The sequence below is a fragment of the Malus domestica genome, chromosome 06 (assembly GCF_042453785.1).
Source record: "Malus domestica chromosome 06, GDT2T_hap1".
Lineage (NCBI taxonomy): Eukaryota > Viridiplantae > Streptophyta > Magnoliopsida > Rosales > Rosaceae > Malus > Malus domestica.
In genome coordinates this window covers 1,443,407-1,458,563 of record NC_091666.1, presented here as the reverse complement: position 1 = coordinate 1,458,563, position 15,157 = coordinate 1,443,407, and the positions used below count along the sequence as shown (strand labels likewise).

Below are 15,157 nucleotides of genomic sequence, written 5' to 3'. Positions count from 1 at the left end.
CGATTTTCGATTTTTTGAACCCACCCCTATCTGCCGAAGCTTGCTTCCTACGACTCCTATTTTCTATACAAATACAAACCCCACACAACACCAAAGTGGAGAGACTCATGGCAGAGATAGGAAGGAAGAGAAAGAAAGAAAAGAGAGGAAGAAGTGAGGAGAGAATAGAGAGAGTTATCTTTATACTCATATTATTCCAAATTATAATGAAAGCACCACTGCTACCCCGAGGACGTACTCTAATCACACTGACTGTAGAGGAACCTCGTAAATTTTGTGTCTTGTTTATTTATTCCACTGCACTAACCGTCGACTTTACAACAATTTAATGGTTAGGACAAAGCTTAACCTAAATCAGTCCAATTAACATGGCCCAAGCAAAATAACCTAATGAGTTTCCAGTTTTACCCTTGACAATTTTTAACTCTTTTGTTGTTAGTTTTTCGTATGTTTTTTTAGTACAATGATATACTTTACACTAGGGGTGGAAGAGTTCGGCTAAGCCACATAATGAGCAACCTAATTTGAGATCGAATTTGCCATTCATGAGATTCGAACCTAAAACCTCTCACTTACAAATGAAGAGAAATACTACCAAACCGTAATACTGAATGACTAATTTTTCGTATGTTAGGCCATCTCCAACCGACCTGGTCAAAGGGCTAAAAATAGCAAAATGACATGAAAACCGTCTCTAACCGAGGGCTAGGCCAAAAGACTCGTGGGCCCCACCAGGCTAAAACCACTAAATTAGGCCAATCGGTTGACCCAAAGGAGCCAGCCAACAAGCCCCGGGCTGGCCCAAATTTTGAATTCCAACAGCTACCTGGCGTCAACATGATGCCAGGTTACCGTTGGATTTGAAATTTTTTTTCCGAACAATTAAAAAAAAATTATAATTTTTTCCCTATAAATACATAAGCCATTCATACACCATTTCTCACATAATTTTCACCATTCCATACCATTTTACTTCATTTTATTTCAATTCTTCACATTATATTCTCTTACCTCTTCTAATAATCTTTCTTTCAATTTTTTTTCAATAATTTTCAAATGGCCACATCTGCAATGAAAGGTAGGGATTGGACCCGAAAAGAAGATGAAGCTTTCTGCAGGGCTTATATATGGGTTTCAGAATATAGTGTGAGGGAGAGTTCTCAAACAAGTGAAGGTGTTTGGACTCGTACATCCAAAAAGTACTATAAGTTCTACGAATGCACCACTCCACCGAATTCCCGAAACCACGAGAGTTGTTCTTTAAGATGAGAAAAACATCTTCATCCAATTTTGAATAAATGGCATCAAGCAATGTTAAAGGCCGGAAGCAGACATGAAAGCAGAGCCAATTGCTACGACGAAGTAAGTGTTTTCACAAGTTATTTTAAATATTTAATTATATCACATTTAATTTCATAAATTAATTTCCTTTAATTTTTGTAACTATATTTTCTAGGTACGCCAAGCAGAGGAATTGTATATGGAGGACAACTCGAAACCCTTTAGTCATCACGGTTGTTGGGAAATTTGTAAATGGTGGGTGTTAGTTGAAGATCCACCTTAACAAAGAGTTGATCCTATGCTGGTGTTCGAAAATGTTTCCTCAAATGCAGATGGGGATGAACATGGATCTCTTACTATTCAAGAAATAAGGGTAGAAAGTCCGTCTCCTGCTGAAGGTTCCATACTTAGGGCTATGAGACGAAACAAGGCTCGAAAAATGAAGGAAAAAGGCAAGGCAAATGATGATTATGCCTTTCAACAGGAAATGGAGTCCTCATTGCGATTGGCAGAGCAAAATGCCTTTGACGCAGAAGAAAGGAACCGTAGGCACGAAGAACGGGTAAAACAAATACATGCAAAGGAACACTTCGGATTACACTCCAATGAGTAAGACATATTTTGATAGCAAAATGAGGGAAATTATGGCCCAAAAGTTGTTTACATCCGACTATACTCCTACAATGGCGGATGAAGATGATGATTATAGTCTTTAAATTGAAGTTGTTGTTGTCTTTAATATTTAAGTTGTAGTTTTTAAATTGAAGTTGTAATTTTTAAATTTAAGTTGTTTTAGTCTTTAAATTGAAGTTGTGGTCTTTAAATTTAAGTTGTAGTTTTTAAAATGAAGTAGTTGAATCTTTAAATTGAAGTTGTTGTAGTTTTTAATATGTTTGAAAACCTTATTTTAATAAGGTAGTTTAATTTAAGTAACCATATTAATTCAATTAAAATAATAATTTATGTTTGGCCTATGACCCTTTGGCCTCCTTGGTTGGAGATGATTTTTTTTATTACAAGTCTATGTTTGGCCTATGACCTCTTGACCCCTTGGTTGGAGATGGTAAGAAATATGGTATGACATTGTTCATTAAAATATTAATTTCTTAGAGTGCTATAGGGCTAAAGGGATCCATCTGACCCTCATTGGGTTGGAGATTGCCTTAGTCTTCCATTTTGCTACTGCAGTGGAAGCTCACCGCCATCATCCATACAAAGGCCAAAAAGCCAACCCCACTCAAATCAAACCCTTATTTTATATTGGCTTTTTAGTTAAAATGGTCATTGAGGTTTGCATAACACATAACTTTGGTCCCTGAGATTTAAAATCAATAGACTTGGTTTATAAGATTCTCCACTATCAAGTATTTTGGTCATTCCGTTAAAAAAATCCATTGAGTTAAGGGCATAACACATAACTTTGGTCCCTGAGATTTACATAACACATAATTTTGGTCCCTGAGATTTGCATAACACATAACTTTGGTCTTTGAGATTGTCCACCATCCATTACTTTGGTCATTCCATTAAAATGCTCAAGTACCACTTAATAGAATTTTTTAATGGAAGGATCAAAACAATGGATGGCGGACAATCTTAGAGACCACTTCTATTGATTTTAAATCTCAGGGACCAACAAACAATGGATGACGGACAATCTTAGAGACCACTTCTATTGATTTTAAATCTCAGGGACCAACGTTATATGATGAAAATCTCAGGGGCCATTTTGGCTAAAATCTTTTATATTTAAGAGCAGATAATATGATTTAGGGGAAAAAGTTTCAATCATATATACCATGATTGCTTGCTACCTAGCAGCTCATGAATGGCAAGGGCCAAAGTCAATAGATTATTAGGTTTCCCCTGTTGGAAAAGAATCCTATCAAGGAGATCCCGTAATCATGTCCATTCATCGTATATCGTACAATCAGAAATCATTTAAAATTCAATATAAATAATATCTAATGAAACTGACCGCACGATGTTCGATAAACGAACATGATTACAAGATCCTTCGGATCTCGACAAGGATCCCTTTCCTCCCCTATTAACCCACTAGCATAAAAAAAAATTAAAACAATTTACATATATAAATATATTAAAAATGTATAAGTCGCACATAACACTTCGTGATTTAAAAAATATCTTTTACATATATAAATATCTTTTACGAAACCCTTTAGTCATCACGGTTGTTGGGAAATTTGTAAATGGTGGGTGTTATTTGAAGATCCACAACAAAAAGTTGATCCTATGCTGGTGTTCGAAAATGTTTCCACAAATGCAGATGGGGATGAACATGGATCTCCTACTATTCAAGAAATAAGGGTAGAAAGTCCGTCTTCGAGTGAAGGTTCCATACTTAGGGTTATGAGATGAAACAAGGCTCGAAAATTGAAGGAAAAGGGCAAGGCAAATGATGATTATGCCTTGCAACAGGAAATGGAGTCCTCATTACGATTAATGGCAGAGCAAAATGCCTTTGACGCAGACAAAAGGAACCGTAGGCACGAAGAACAGGTAAAACAAATACAAGAAGAGATAGATGATAGGAACATGCAAAGGAACACTTCGGATTACACTCCAATGAGTAAGACATATTTTGATAGCAAAATGAGGGAAATTATGGCCCAAGAGTTGTTTACATCCAACTATACTCCTACAATGGCGGATGAAGATGATGATTATAGTCTTTAAATTGAAGTTGTTGTTGTCTTTAATATTTAAGTTGTAGTTTTTAAATTGAAGTTGTAATTTTTAAATTTAAGTTGTTGTAGTCTTTAAATTGAAGTTGTGGTCTTTAAATTTAAGTTGTAGTTTTTAAAATGAAGTAGTTGAATCTTTAAATTGAAGTTGTTGTAGTTTTTAATATGTCTAAAAACCTTATTTTAATAAGATAATTTAATTTAAGTAACCATATTAATTCAATTAAAATAATAATTTATGTTTGGCCTATGACCCTTTGGCCTCCTTAGTTGGAGATGATTTTTTTTTTTATTATAAGGCTATGTTTGGTGACACACCCCGTCCCGAAGGAGGGCATGCTGGCCGTCACGTGAGAGTGACGTAACCATTTACATAGTACGGAAGCTTTAAGATACAATTTATAAGTTGATACACCCGAAGGTGAGTCCTAATTTTGTCCAATCTGTCAGAACACCGTCGAATTCCTCGTAGTCACCACACCTTTGTGATTCCTGAACCTGGAGGGGCGCAAAACCAAAATTGAGTGGGTCAGTAAAACAATTCTTTTCCAAATCCAAACATTTCTCAAAACGTTGTAACCCCTCTCCGTAAAACCTGTATACTTTCCCAGAAATGTAAAATATAAATATACATATATATTCTCAAAACTTCATTTTTTACTATCTCAACATTTTTCTTTATCAATCATGCCATGCCATGTCTAATTCAACAGTTAAGTATGGATGCATCAACAATAATCATATCAAGTGCAAGAAAGTAATCAACCGGAGGCCCTCTAATAGCCCTGTACGGTTGAACCTAGAGCTCAAAATCTATCACTCTCACTCTGCCGGAGTCACCTCTGTGACCTGTCCGGCCTTCTGCACACAAGTTACGCTCTAGTGCTTTCTCATCAATCATCTGTGCACATAATCTAAGGTCACCCACCAGTCGAAATCTCACTAACACTCTTCGACTGGCCCGTCGCACCCACTCCGCGTGGACTGTGCGACCAGCATCTACTTGGATCCAAGGCGAGCGTGCGATGCGGTGAATACTATAAGCACTAAACCATGGTGCAGGATTTGAGCTCAATATACATCAACATCATCATATCAGTAATTAAATACTCACCTGATACTCACCTGTGCGTCCGCCGCACCAATTCATACATATGCATCATATCTCAATTCATACTTTTCATATCATTTCATGCATGGCAATTCGATTCACATTTCTATATACTTTGCATATACTTTTATGCATGGCATCTCAATTCACATTTCAATATACTTTTCATATAATTTTATACATTGCATTTAAAGCATACTTTCATTAAATTTCAATTTCTGGGAAAACATCAAGTATATATATATAGACGGAAAACAAAACTGCCCACTCACAGAATACATCGACGTGTCGAAGGTCCCTGAGCCTCCCTTAGCCATGCCCAACGTCCGTATAATCCTCGCCTATACGAGAAGTAACCAAATTGACGTTATTTAACGCATAATCCCACTCTTAGCTAATAACTCCTCATATATTGCTCAAATTGGGTATATGAATATACCACTGTGACCTACACAACCTCAGGATCATCCCCATATTTTTAAAATAATTTTTGGAGTCCTCACGCGCCCCCACACGCCTGACGTGGCACGCAAGGAAGAAAATATCGGTGATATCGGAAATATCGGTAGTCCGAAAACACGGAAATATCGATGGAAATATCGGTAAAATATCGATATCGATAAAAATTACATGGAAACCACGGAAATTGTAAGAAAAACTTGGAAATTTTTATTGAAACTTTGTAGGATGTTTATTTAGTCAATTATCTATTAGTTTATCACAAAAAATTGGAAGGAAATGCATTGCATGATGGATTTAACATTATCAAGTTGATTATATAGCGATCTGACAAACATTATGAGTGTAGAAAATATGTAGTAATTAATGAAAGAAGTCTAAACACACCATAATCATTTATATATAATGAATTAGTACAATATTTTACACTTTAGAACCACAATATTGTAAAAGCTGCATGAAATTGTCTAAATAATTGTAAAACTATTGAGTGAGTTTATCCTCCTGACAGGAGGAACCCACACACATCATCACTGTCAAAAACACATCGCACGCACACATAACGCACGCACGCAGACCACACCTCAGTCTCTCTCTCTCTCTCGATCCTTCTCGTTCTCTCTTCTCCCTTCTCTTCTTCCAAACACACACACACACAGAGAGCTCCTCAGTCTCTCTCTCTCTCGATCATCCTTCTCCATCTCTCTTCTCCCTTCTCTTCTCCCACACACACACTCACACAGAGAGCTCCACAGGTTGACATCGGATCCAAGTCCAACACACGCACACACAGAGATCGGACTCACAGAGATCTCCGATCTCTCTTCTGCCAAACACACACATGCACACAGAGATCTCTCGATCTCTCATCTCCATTCTCCGATCTCTCTTCTCCCTTCTCCGATCTCTCTTCTCCCAAACACCCACATACAAAGAGAGATCTCCGATCTCTCTTCTCCCAAACACACACACACACAGAGATCGCCGTTGATCGTGGCTCAGGCGAAGTCAGAGGTGCGCCGCGGAGCAAGGATCGTTCATATTCCGCTTCGTCAGGTGAGATTCCATGAAACCCTAAACCCTAATCTCTCCGACTTCACCCTGCCTTGAATCATTTGTATATTTGTGAAATCTGATGTATATTTGTGAAATTCATGTTAAGATTCGTGTTTTTGCAAGGTTTTTGGGACGAAACCGGCCCGGGAATCGCCCCACCGTCTCCGGCGTTCTTCTCCGACGTCGCCTCGGATTCCGATTCCACCGTCCATGGATATTTCGCCGATAATTTCCAAATATCGCGATATTTGGCCGAAAACCCCACGGAAACCAGTTAAAATATCGCCGACCGAAAAAATCGATATTATCGGCGATATTTCGCCGATAATATCGATATTTAAATTTGTGGTGGCACGGACCTACGCGCCCCCCACGCGCGGCCACGTGCCGTGCACACTGACGGCACAGTAACGGCAGTTAGGGAATATTCCGTTAAATACTAGCATATTCCGTTAAATAATTAACGGCGTCAGTCACGCCGTTAGCATATTCCGTCAAAACTGACAGAATATTCCCTGTCTTCTCCGGCGATTCGCCGGTCGCCGGCGACTGTTCGCCGGTTTCTGGAAAAATTTCAAACTTGCTATTCTCCTTCGTTTTTCATCCAAATTTTTCGTACCTTATACCAAATTGAAGCCCTAAACACCTACTATCACGTTGGACTAGTTTTAGGGTCTAAAAACAACGAGATCATACATTTCCAATAATTCCAAAATCCGGCCAAACTCGAACCAAGTGATCCCGACGTCCATTTTGTTCAAACGAGGCACTCCGAGCCTCCTCGTGACCTCCTTAAGCTCACTATGAGCTTGGTTTGGCCTAAAACACAACCAATTCAAAGCTCATGAACATTACACATTCACGGCAACTTTAGAAACTAGGGTTTTCGAAGTGAAACTTACCTTAAACTGGTACCTACGTGATCGTGGAGTCCTCAGGAGTGCAATGGTGGTTTTAAATCCGGCGTTGGTATTAGTTTTAGGTGGTTTTGATGGTTGCCCGTGTGTTCGAGAGGGTGAGAGAGAGAGAGTGAGGTCTGAGGAAGAGAGAGAGAGTATGAAGGACAGTATACGGGAAATGAGGAGGGAAATAAGGAATGGGGATCCCACGTGGCCCCTTCTCAGTCCTTAACTAAAATTAATAAACCTAATTCTAAGTTCTTATCCCACAAGATATTTTAATTAACCAAAAGTTATGAACTTAGATTAAAACCAACTTCACACTTACGCACCTTGTCACGTTTAAGGTTATTTTCGTACTTTCACGTCCTCGGAATTTATAATTCCGGGACGGGCTGTGACATTTGGCCTATAACCCCTTGACCCCTTGGTTGGAGATGGTAAGAAATATGACATGACACTGTTTATTAAAATATTAATTTCTTGGAGGGCTATAGGGCTAAAGGGAGCCCTCTGACCCTCATTCGGTTGGAGATGACCTTAGTCTTCCATTTTGCTACTGCAGTGGAAGCTCACCGCCATCATCACACAAAGGCCAAAAAGCCAACCCCACTCAAATCAAACCCTTATTTTATATTGGCTTTTTAGTTAAAATGGTCATTGAGGTTTGCATAACACATAACTTTGGTCCCTAAGATTTAAAATCAATAGACTTGGTTTCTGAGATTGTCCACTATCAAGTATTTTGGTCATTCCGTTAAAAAACTCCGTTGAGTTAAGGGTATAACACATAACTTTGGTCCATGAGATTTGCATAACACATAATTTTGGTCCCTGAGATTTGCATAACACATAACTTTGGTCTTTGAGATTGTCCACCATCCATCACTTTGGTCATTCCATTAAAATGCTCAAGTACCACTTAACAGAATTTTTTAATGGAATGACCAAAACAATGGATGATGGACAATCTTAAGGACCACTTCTATTGATTTTAAATCTCAGGGACCAAAGTTATGTGATGAAAATCTCAAGGGCTTTTATATTGAAGAGCAGATAATATGATTTAGGGGAAAATGTTTCAATCATATATACCGTGATTGCTTGCTACCTGGTAGCTTATGAATGGCAAAGGCCAAAGTCATTAGATTATTAGGTTTCCCCTGTTGGAAAAGAATCCTATCTAGGAGATCCCGTAATCATGTCCATTCATCGTATATCGTACAATCAGAAATCATTTAAAATTTAAAATTAAATATAAATAATATCTAACGAAACTGACCGCACGATGTACGATGAACGAATAAGATTACGAGATCCTCCGGATCCTGACGAGGATCCCTTTCCTCCCCTATTAACCCACTAGCATAAAAAAAATTAAAACAATTTACATATATAAATACATTAAAAATGTATAAGTCGCACATAATACTTCGTGATTTAAAAAATATCTTTTACACATGCGTAAGTACGTGCATGAATGCTAGTATCGCTTAAAACTTAAAAGTATATTTCTACTTACACTCCACACAACCCGAATCCTTTTGTTTTGAACAAAAAACTTTCTACTGTTTCATCTTTTTCTCCCAACTTCGTACTTTTCTCCATACAACTAAGTACATGTATAGAGTCAAATAGTCGTTTTGGAATCGTAAAATGAAGTACCAAACTTTACTTTTCTTTTTTGATTTTATATTTACAGTCTTTTTTTTATCCTTTCGAAAGTATGTAAATATTCATTTTTATATATCTCTTCCGGTGAATAAATATTTTACACCCTGTCATTGAATTGTTTTTCAGCCAACTAAATATGTAAGGTAGCAATTTCAAGCATATTACATCTTCTATTGAAGATGCATTAACTTGATATAATTTTAAAACTTTATAATTTAAAACTAGTATATGCCTACATATAAAATGTGCCAAATTTTCGACTTTTGTTTTTAAAATTGAGGAGAGAGGAAGGGAGCGAGAGAGAGCGTGGGGGGGGAGAAGAGAGGAAAGGAGGTTTGTTTTTTTTCTTCTTAAATTAGAGATAATAAAATCACTTGTAGATGAGCATTAAACAAAAAAAAAAGGTAAAATTTTGTTTTGTAAATTACGTTACTGTTCTTAACATTTTTGTTATGATTAAAGATAAAAATATATTTTCACTCTCTTTTAATTAATAGAAAGAGTTTCATTAATACGCAGTTTGGATGAGAAAATTGAATGATACGTTTTGAAAATCATCTCAAACTTAAATGGTAATTAGCCTTAAGTTTTAATTAGATTATTGGGGTAGAGAGAATTTTCAAAAGGAAAGGGCTACGACATAAACATCCAGAGATAACTTTGCAGTTGCCGTGGAGCGAACACCATTCATGGGTTTAACACGATTTGGGCGTCCGAAGGGAGGAAAAGGGCAGTCGAGCCCCAACCTATACGTGGCCAACTGTGGGCCAGCAGTGGGACTCTCCTACGACACCATAGCGGCGGTGTTTGCGGCCTTCGGTGAAATCAAAGGAGTGTACGCGGCTGACGAGAGCGGCGCTCGGGTTGTTGTGTCTTTTGCAGAAGAGGGTTGTGCCCAAAACGCCTTGAATGCATTGGGCGGTCGGCCTTGCCCTGAGCTTGGAGGGCGCTCCTTGCACATTCGGTACTCTGTGATTCAGCCCACTTCGCAGGTTTGGAATTCAACTCGTTTTTGTTTGTTGGGTTGTTTTCATTGATTTGGTAAAACTGGATGCTCATCATTGTTCTGGTGAATCTTTAGGGTAGCAGGAATAGTGTGTATTTTTTTTAATTTAATTTTATTGTATTGAAGAAATTAGCTTCTTTTAGGAAGGAATGTGGCCGCCAAGTTAGCAAGGAATGAACTACGAAGTGTTAGATAGCGGAGATTAGAGATGACGTTCATGAACATTACAAAGGCACGCGACGGGGATTTGCAAATCACTACTTGAAATAAGTCATTGACAAATCGCTCTTACATGCCTTTTGCAATGATCCCCTCTATCTAACATTTTGTTGTCATTTCCTTACTAACTTGGCATCAATCTCTTGGGACTGAGAAATCTCTTACCCAAACATAGCCTTAATGTCTTTTCCGTGATGTTGTATGTCATGGTTCCCGCTTAGAAACAAACCGTTACATTGCGTGGTTCCGCAAATTGTTTGTTATTAGTTTTGATGCATAAATTGATTTCCCAGAGTATGTATATCATTCCTCAGTTTCTTCTCACATTAATATATTTGATGTCTTTTTAGGGCCGAGCAAATGATTCAGTTCCTGTATCTTTGTTGGCTTCAGATTTAAACATTCCTGGCCTTTACTTGTTTCATGACTTTGTCACTGCCAAAGAAGAGGAGGTGTTCACTCCTTGTCCACATACATTTTCTTTTTAAACTTGTGAGGCATCAACTTAGTTTTCCGCATTTCACCTTATATATGTATCTTATTTTTGTTTCTTTAGGAGTTACTTGCAGCAGTTGATGAAAGGCATTGGAATAATCTTTCGAAAAGAAGGGTTCAACATTATGGCTATGAATTTTGTTATGAAGTAAGCCTCAGATATTTCACAGCTTGCCTCCTCCTAAACTTGATTATTTGTTCATAAACTACACCATTGTGAAAATATCCAATTATTTTGTTGGACAGCAATATCTCGTTTGAAATCTAATCATTACATTTGACGTATCAGTCCATGCAACTTGTTAAAACATGGGAGTGGGGGAATGTTTCTTCTCGTGAATTTGTCAAAATTCTCAAAATTCCATTATATTTTTTTCCATATCAGTTTGAAACAGAGTACCAACTTGGAAATTGGTTGAAACAGAGCAAGAAACAGGAAATTGGTTAAACCAGAGGAAGAATTTGGAAGTTGGTTTAAAACAGAGCAATGATAAAGCATGCTATTGGAATGTTACAACTGAATCTCCTTTTTTTCTTGAAACCAGTTATATTGATAGTGGTTTCTTCTCGTGTTTACAGTGTAGTTTAAGATGTTACTTGGGTTCTATCCACTGTTTTAATCTAAAATGATTTGTAGTTGTGTTGGAATATTTACTAGATATTCTGTTGTTTTTCCTACTCTTTGTTTTCTTTTTGTTTTTAAGAAAGGGTTACCCAATACTAGATGACTATAATTAAGTTAGGAATATGGATGACTTTCCAAGCGTTTCTGACTTTCTGTATAATTCTAATTTTCTTGGTGCTACAGACCAGGAACGTTGATTCTAGAAAGAACTTAGGTGAACTTCCAAGATTTGTATCCCCTATACTTGAAAGGATATCTATGCTTCCAAACTGCAAGGATGATGAAGCTATTGTTTTGGACCAGTTAACGGTAACTATATATTGTGCACTTTATTTGTGATTGTTCTTTCATTTGACAAAATAGATTTTTTTTTCTTACTTTTATTTTGTGTTGCAATGAAATTATTGGAATGTCATGAACTAGTATGTCTTAAGAATACGAGTTATTGCATCATCATATGCATACTGAAGCTAGACTATTATATTACAGGTTAATGAGTACCCATCTGGGGTGGGTTTGTCCCCACATATAGACACCCATTCTGCTTTTGAGGGATTAATTTTCAGCCTTTCATTAGCAGGACCTTGCATTATGGAGTTTAGAAGATATCTGGAAGGCGGGTTGCCTCCTAGACCTTCCTCAAGTTCTGATTTTGAAGTGGAATGTTCTGAAAAGAATTCAAATTTTTTAAGGAGGGCAATCTATCTTCCTCCTCGGTCTATGCTACTGTTATCTGGGGAGGCGCGCTACGCGTGGAATCATTACATTCCACACCATAAGGTATTTTATATATTTTCTGAATTATCAACTGGTTGTGTGCTGGGGTCTTGCCTGCTAATCACCTAAACCATTTTACACTACTGTAAGAATGTGTTAGAAATGTTACTTACCATTGAACATATATGGCATCGAACACAATCATCTCATCATCACACCATTCACCACCACATGCACACACACACACACACACACATTGGTGGATTGTCATTCTCATTGATGGAAAAGGTTCATTAATTGCTTCTTTCACAGATTGACATGGTGAATGACAGTGTGATAAGGCGAGGCTCAAGGAGGGTGTCGTTCACACTTCGTAAGGTACATAACATCCAAAGTCTTTTGCTTTTGTTTTTATTTTGGCTGCTACTGTGGAAACTCAAATTCATACTCAGAATCCTTGAATGTGAGTTACAGAAGGAAATAAATTGCTATGCCTTAGACGATACAGAGTAAGCATCTCAATTGCCATTTTAATATATTACCCTCTTTTATGTATGAAAAATCCATCAATAGTGTCGTATAACCGATTTTGAAAACCATCACATTTGCACTTATATTATGTTTGGATTCGGAAACTTATGATTAAAAAATGTTGCCTTTTCTGGAATTCTGGAGGGCAGTTATGATAGTTTTGTGCAATAGCTTAGAGAGACTGATGTATGTCGTGAACTTGTGATATAGAGTGCAAAAAAGTGCAAACTTAAAATAGAATTTTGTTAAAAGGGATTCTGCTTTGCAAGATCCCACATCCATTCAAAATTATATTTTATAAATTGCTTTCAGGTTTTTGGTTTACAATGTGGGGTCAGATGTCATTCAATCCAATGGCTTGTAATCTTAATAATCTATAAAATTACAAGCTGTTGTATTGAATCATATGACTTTCTCACAGGCTCTAACAAAATGGCTCCCGTTATGGGCAGTAATGTGGTTACCTTTCTCACTGATTAGAAATAAGGAGCCTTAATGTATGTGGGCACATAGTTGTATAGAAAAAACATTCCGACTCATGCTTGATTTTGTTATTGTTAAATCACCGTTGTTGTCATAATAGTGATGTAGCATATGTTGGCACATAGTATACATGCTATATCTTCAATGATATAACACGTATCAGGATACATAAACTTGTTTAGTGATATATTAAAATTATGACTGAAGATGCTGCAAGAACCGAGCAAATATGTGCACTAATGAAATATCATCAATTTATTTGTTACTTCTTATATTTGCTACCGTACTTGAATGGCTGTGTGGGTGTGAATTCAAGTGCTTCAACTGAGTTCCTTGCTTTCCCTTTCTTCCCCTGTGTTCGTAGTTGTATTTAAATACCGAACTAATCTCCTTCAGCGTACATTGCATGTGCATGTTGTTCAATACCTTAAATTGTTTCCATGCCATCCAGTTTTGCGCTATGTTCTAATAATTAGATTTATGATGTTAAACTAAGTTCTTTCGTGCTTTTCAGATTAGAACAAGTCCTTGCCAATGTGAATTTCCTGAATATTGCAACTCTCAGAGATTAAATGGGTACGTTTCTTGAAGGTAGAAGATGTTGTTTTGAATTCTGCTTCATTCAATAGCTTTATTTCATAAGAGATGGTTAGCATGGTCTAAGGTGATTAAGCGGACTTGATTCTTTGATCTCTGAACAGGTAACCCTGTGTTGTTAATAGTTGGTCGCTTAGATCTTCAAGGAAAGAGTTTAGCAATCGATGATCCCGCGTATGATTTTGTAGGATGAAATTCCAGGATCAGTAAATGGCAATCCATGTAGCGAAGTTCGCTGCTGGTCTTACAAGGAGTAGAAATCACGAAAAAAGGAAGACAAACTTAGATTTTGTTGTCCGAAGCATTTACAGATTGGTGTAACAATTTCTTATACTGTAGAATTGTCGAAATTTACCTGAGGAGAAAACATCAAGTGAAATATTTTGGCCATTTTTTTCTTTCTGAAAATTGGAAAATCCTGTTGCTTAAAGCAATTGCTAGAGCATAATTGTTGAGTTTCAAAATGGAATTAAGTGATTTGAGTCATTTTACAAAGGGTATAATAGACTTTGACATATGGGTGTGCATATCACATCTATGGGGGTACACATACCATTCCCATTTCTTTGTAGGTAAGTAAATGAACTTATGAGACAAAGAACCGACCAATTACAAGAAAAGAAAGGCCAATCCCAAAAGGGAAAGATCAAGCCAATTTCTACAAAATTCTAGTTGGAGATTTGTGTTTCTTTTCTCAAGGAGGCACATAAAAGTGAAGACAACTTCTGTATGTGCATCTATCTTTTTCATATTTTAAAAAGAAAATGAAAAATATTGGGTTTTCATATGAGTCTCTCTACAAATATTGTGTAACATGTATCACAGATCCAACAGTGATTATTATTCTAAAGCGCAAAAGGTGAATCAAAATCGTAAAAGAATGAACGTATGGAATACAGTTTTTTGTATGATTCTTGGTCATATTACATTACATAGTACATGAAGTTTAATGTTTGGCACATCTGCAAACAGTTGAAAGGCAACAAGTGTACGTAGCAATGCAAGTTTGGTATATTTTGCTTTATAAGAGTAAAGTAGTGAGCAAGATACCTAGATGGATATATATATCTATATAGGGATTTTCATTTTTTTTCAAAAAATAGGGATTAGGTGTGGGGCTCACGCTACATTGAACTTCAACGATCCGAACTGTTTATTTTGTAGGTCTCGATTCATAGATCATCCTTGCAAAAATTCAATTCAATCCAAAACCATTTGCCTATTTAATTATCAAGATAAAATTTCATTGTTTTTTATATAACAAAGTATTCATTAATTTCTTTGAACCCAATTAGA

At 36.9% G+C, this 15,157-nt stretch overlaps 1 protein-coding gene and 1 long non-coding RNA gene across 11 annotated transcripts; one reads left to right on the top strand and one right to left on the bottom strand.

Annotated features, from left to right (window-relative positions):
• Positions 1-4,290: 4,290 nt before the first annotated feature.
• Positions 4,291-5,443, bottom strand: LOC139197243 (uncharacterized). The gene is made up of 2 exons (XR_011582476.1): positions 5,373-5,443; positions 4,291-4,487 (listed from the first exon to the last, which is right to left on the bottom strand). It is a non-coding gene; the product is annotated as an uncharacterized lncRNA (long non-coding RNA).
• A 4,279-nt stretch (positions 5,444-9,722) lies between these two features.
• LOC103416044 (alkylated DNA repair protein ALKBH8 homolog) lies at positions 9,723-14,251 on the top strand. Of its 10 annotated transcripts, none has more exons than XR_011581890.1 (9): positions 9,723-10,180; positions 10,764-10,865; positions 10,970-11,056; positions 11,717-11,842; positions 12,023-12,313; positions 12,563-12,628; positions 12,725-12,759; positions 13,779-13,965; positions 14,050-14,251. XR_011581890.1 is itself a non-coding variant. In XM_070823348.1 (9 exons), exons 1-8 carry the CDS (start codon positions 9,878-9,880, stop codon positions 13,834-13,836), a joined length of 1,068 nt encoding a protein of 355 aa, XP_070679449.1. In that variant the 5' UTR covers positions 9,723-9,877; the 3' UTR covers positions 13,837-13,840; positions 14,050-14,251. The 10 variants fall into 10 exon arrangements, 8 of the variants coding, with proteins under 8 accessions (XP_070679449.1, XP_070679447.1, XP_070679450.1 ...); XM_070823348.1 differs by having other exon boundaries at positions 13,779-13,840; XM_070823346.1 differs by having other exon boundaries at positions 13,779-13,840; positions 13,966-14,251.
• The last annotated feature ends 906 nt before the right edge of the window (positions 14,252-15,157 follow it).

What these genes read in the sequence shown, in the direction of transcription:
- LOC103416044 (XM_070823348.1), top strand. Translation starts at nt 9,878, where the DNA reads ATGGGTTTAACACGATTTGGGCGTCCGAAGGGAGGAAAAGGGCAGTCG. An exon ending in TCACTGCCAAAGAAGAGGAG is followed by an intron (nt 10,866 to 10,969) that starts GTGTTCACTCCT and finishes TTGTTTCTTTAG; the next exon opens with GAGTTACTTGCAGCAGTTGA. An exon ending in GCTATGAATTTTGTTATGAA is followed by an intron (nt 11,057 to 11,716) that starts GTAAGCCTCAGA and finishes TTGGTGCTACAG; the next exon opens with ACCAGGAACGTTGATTCTAG.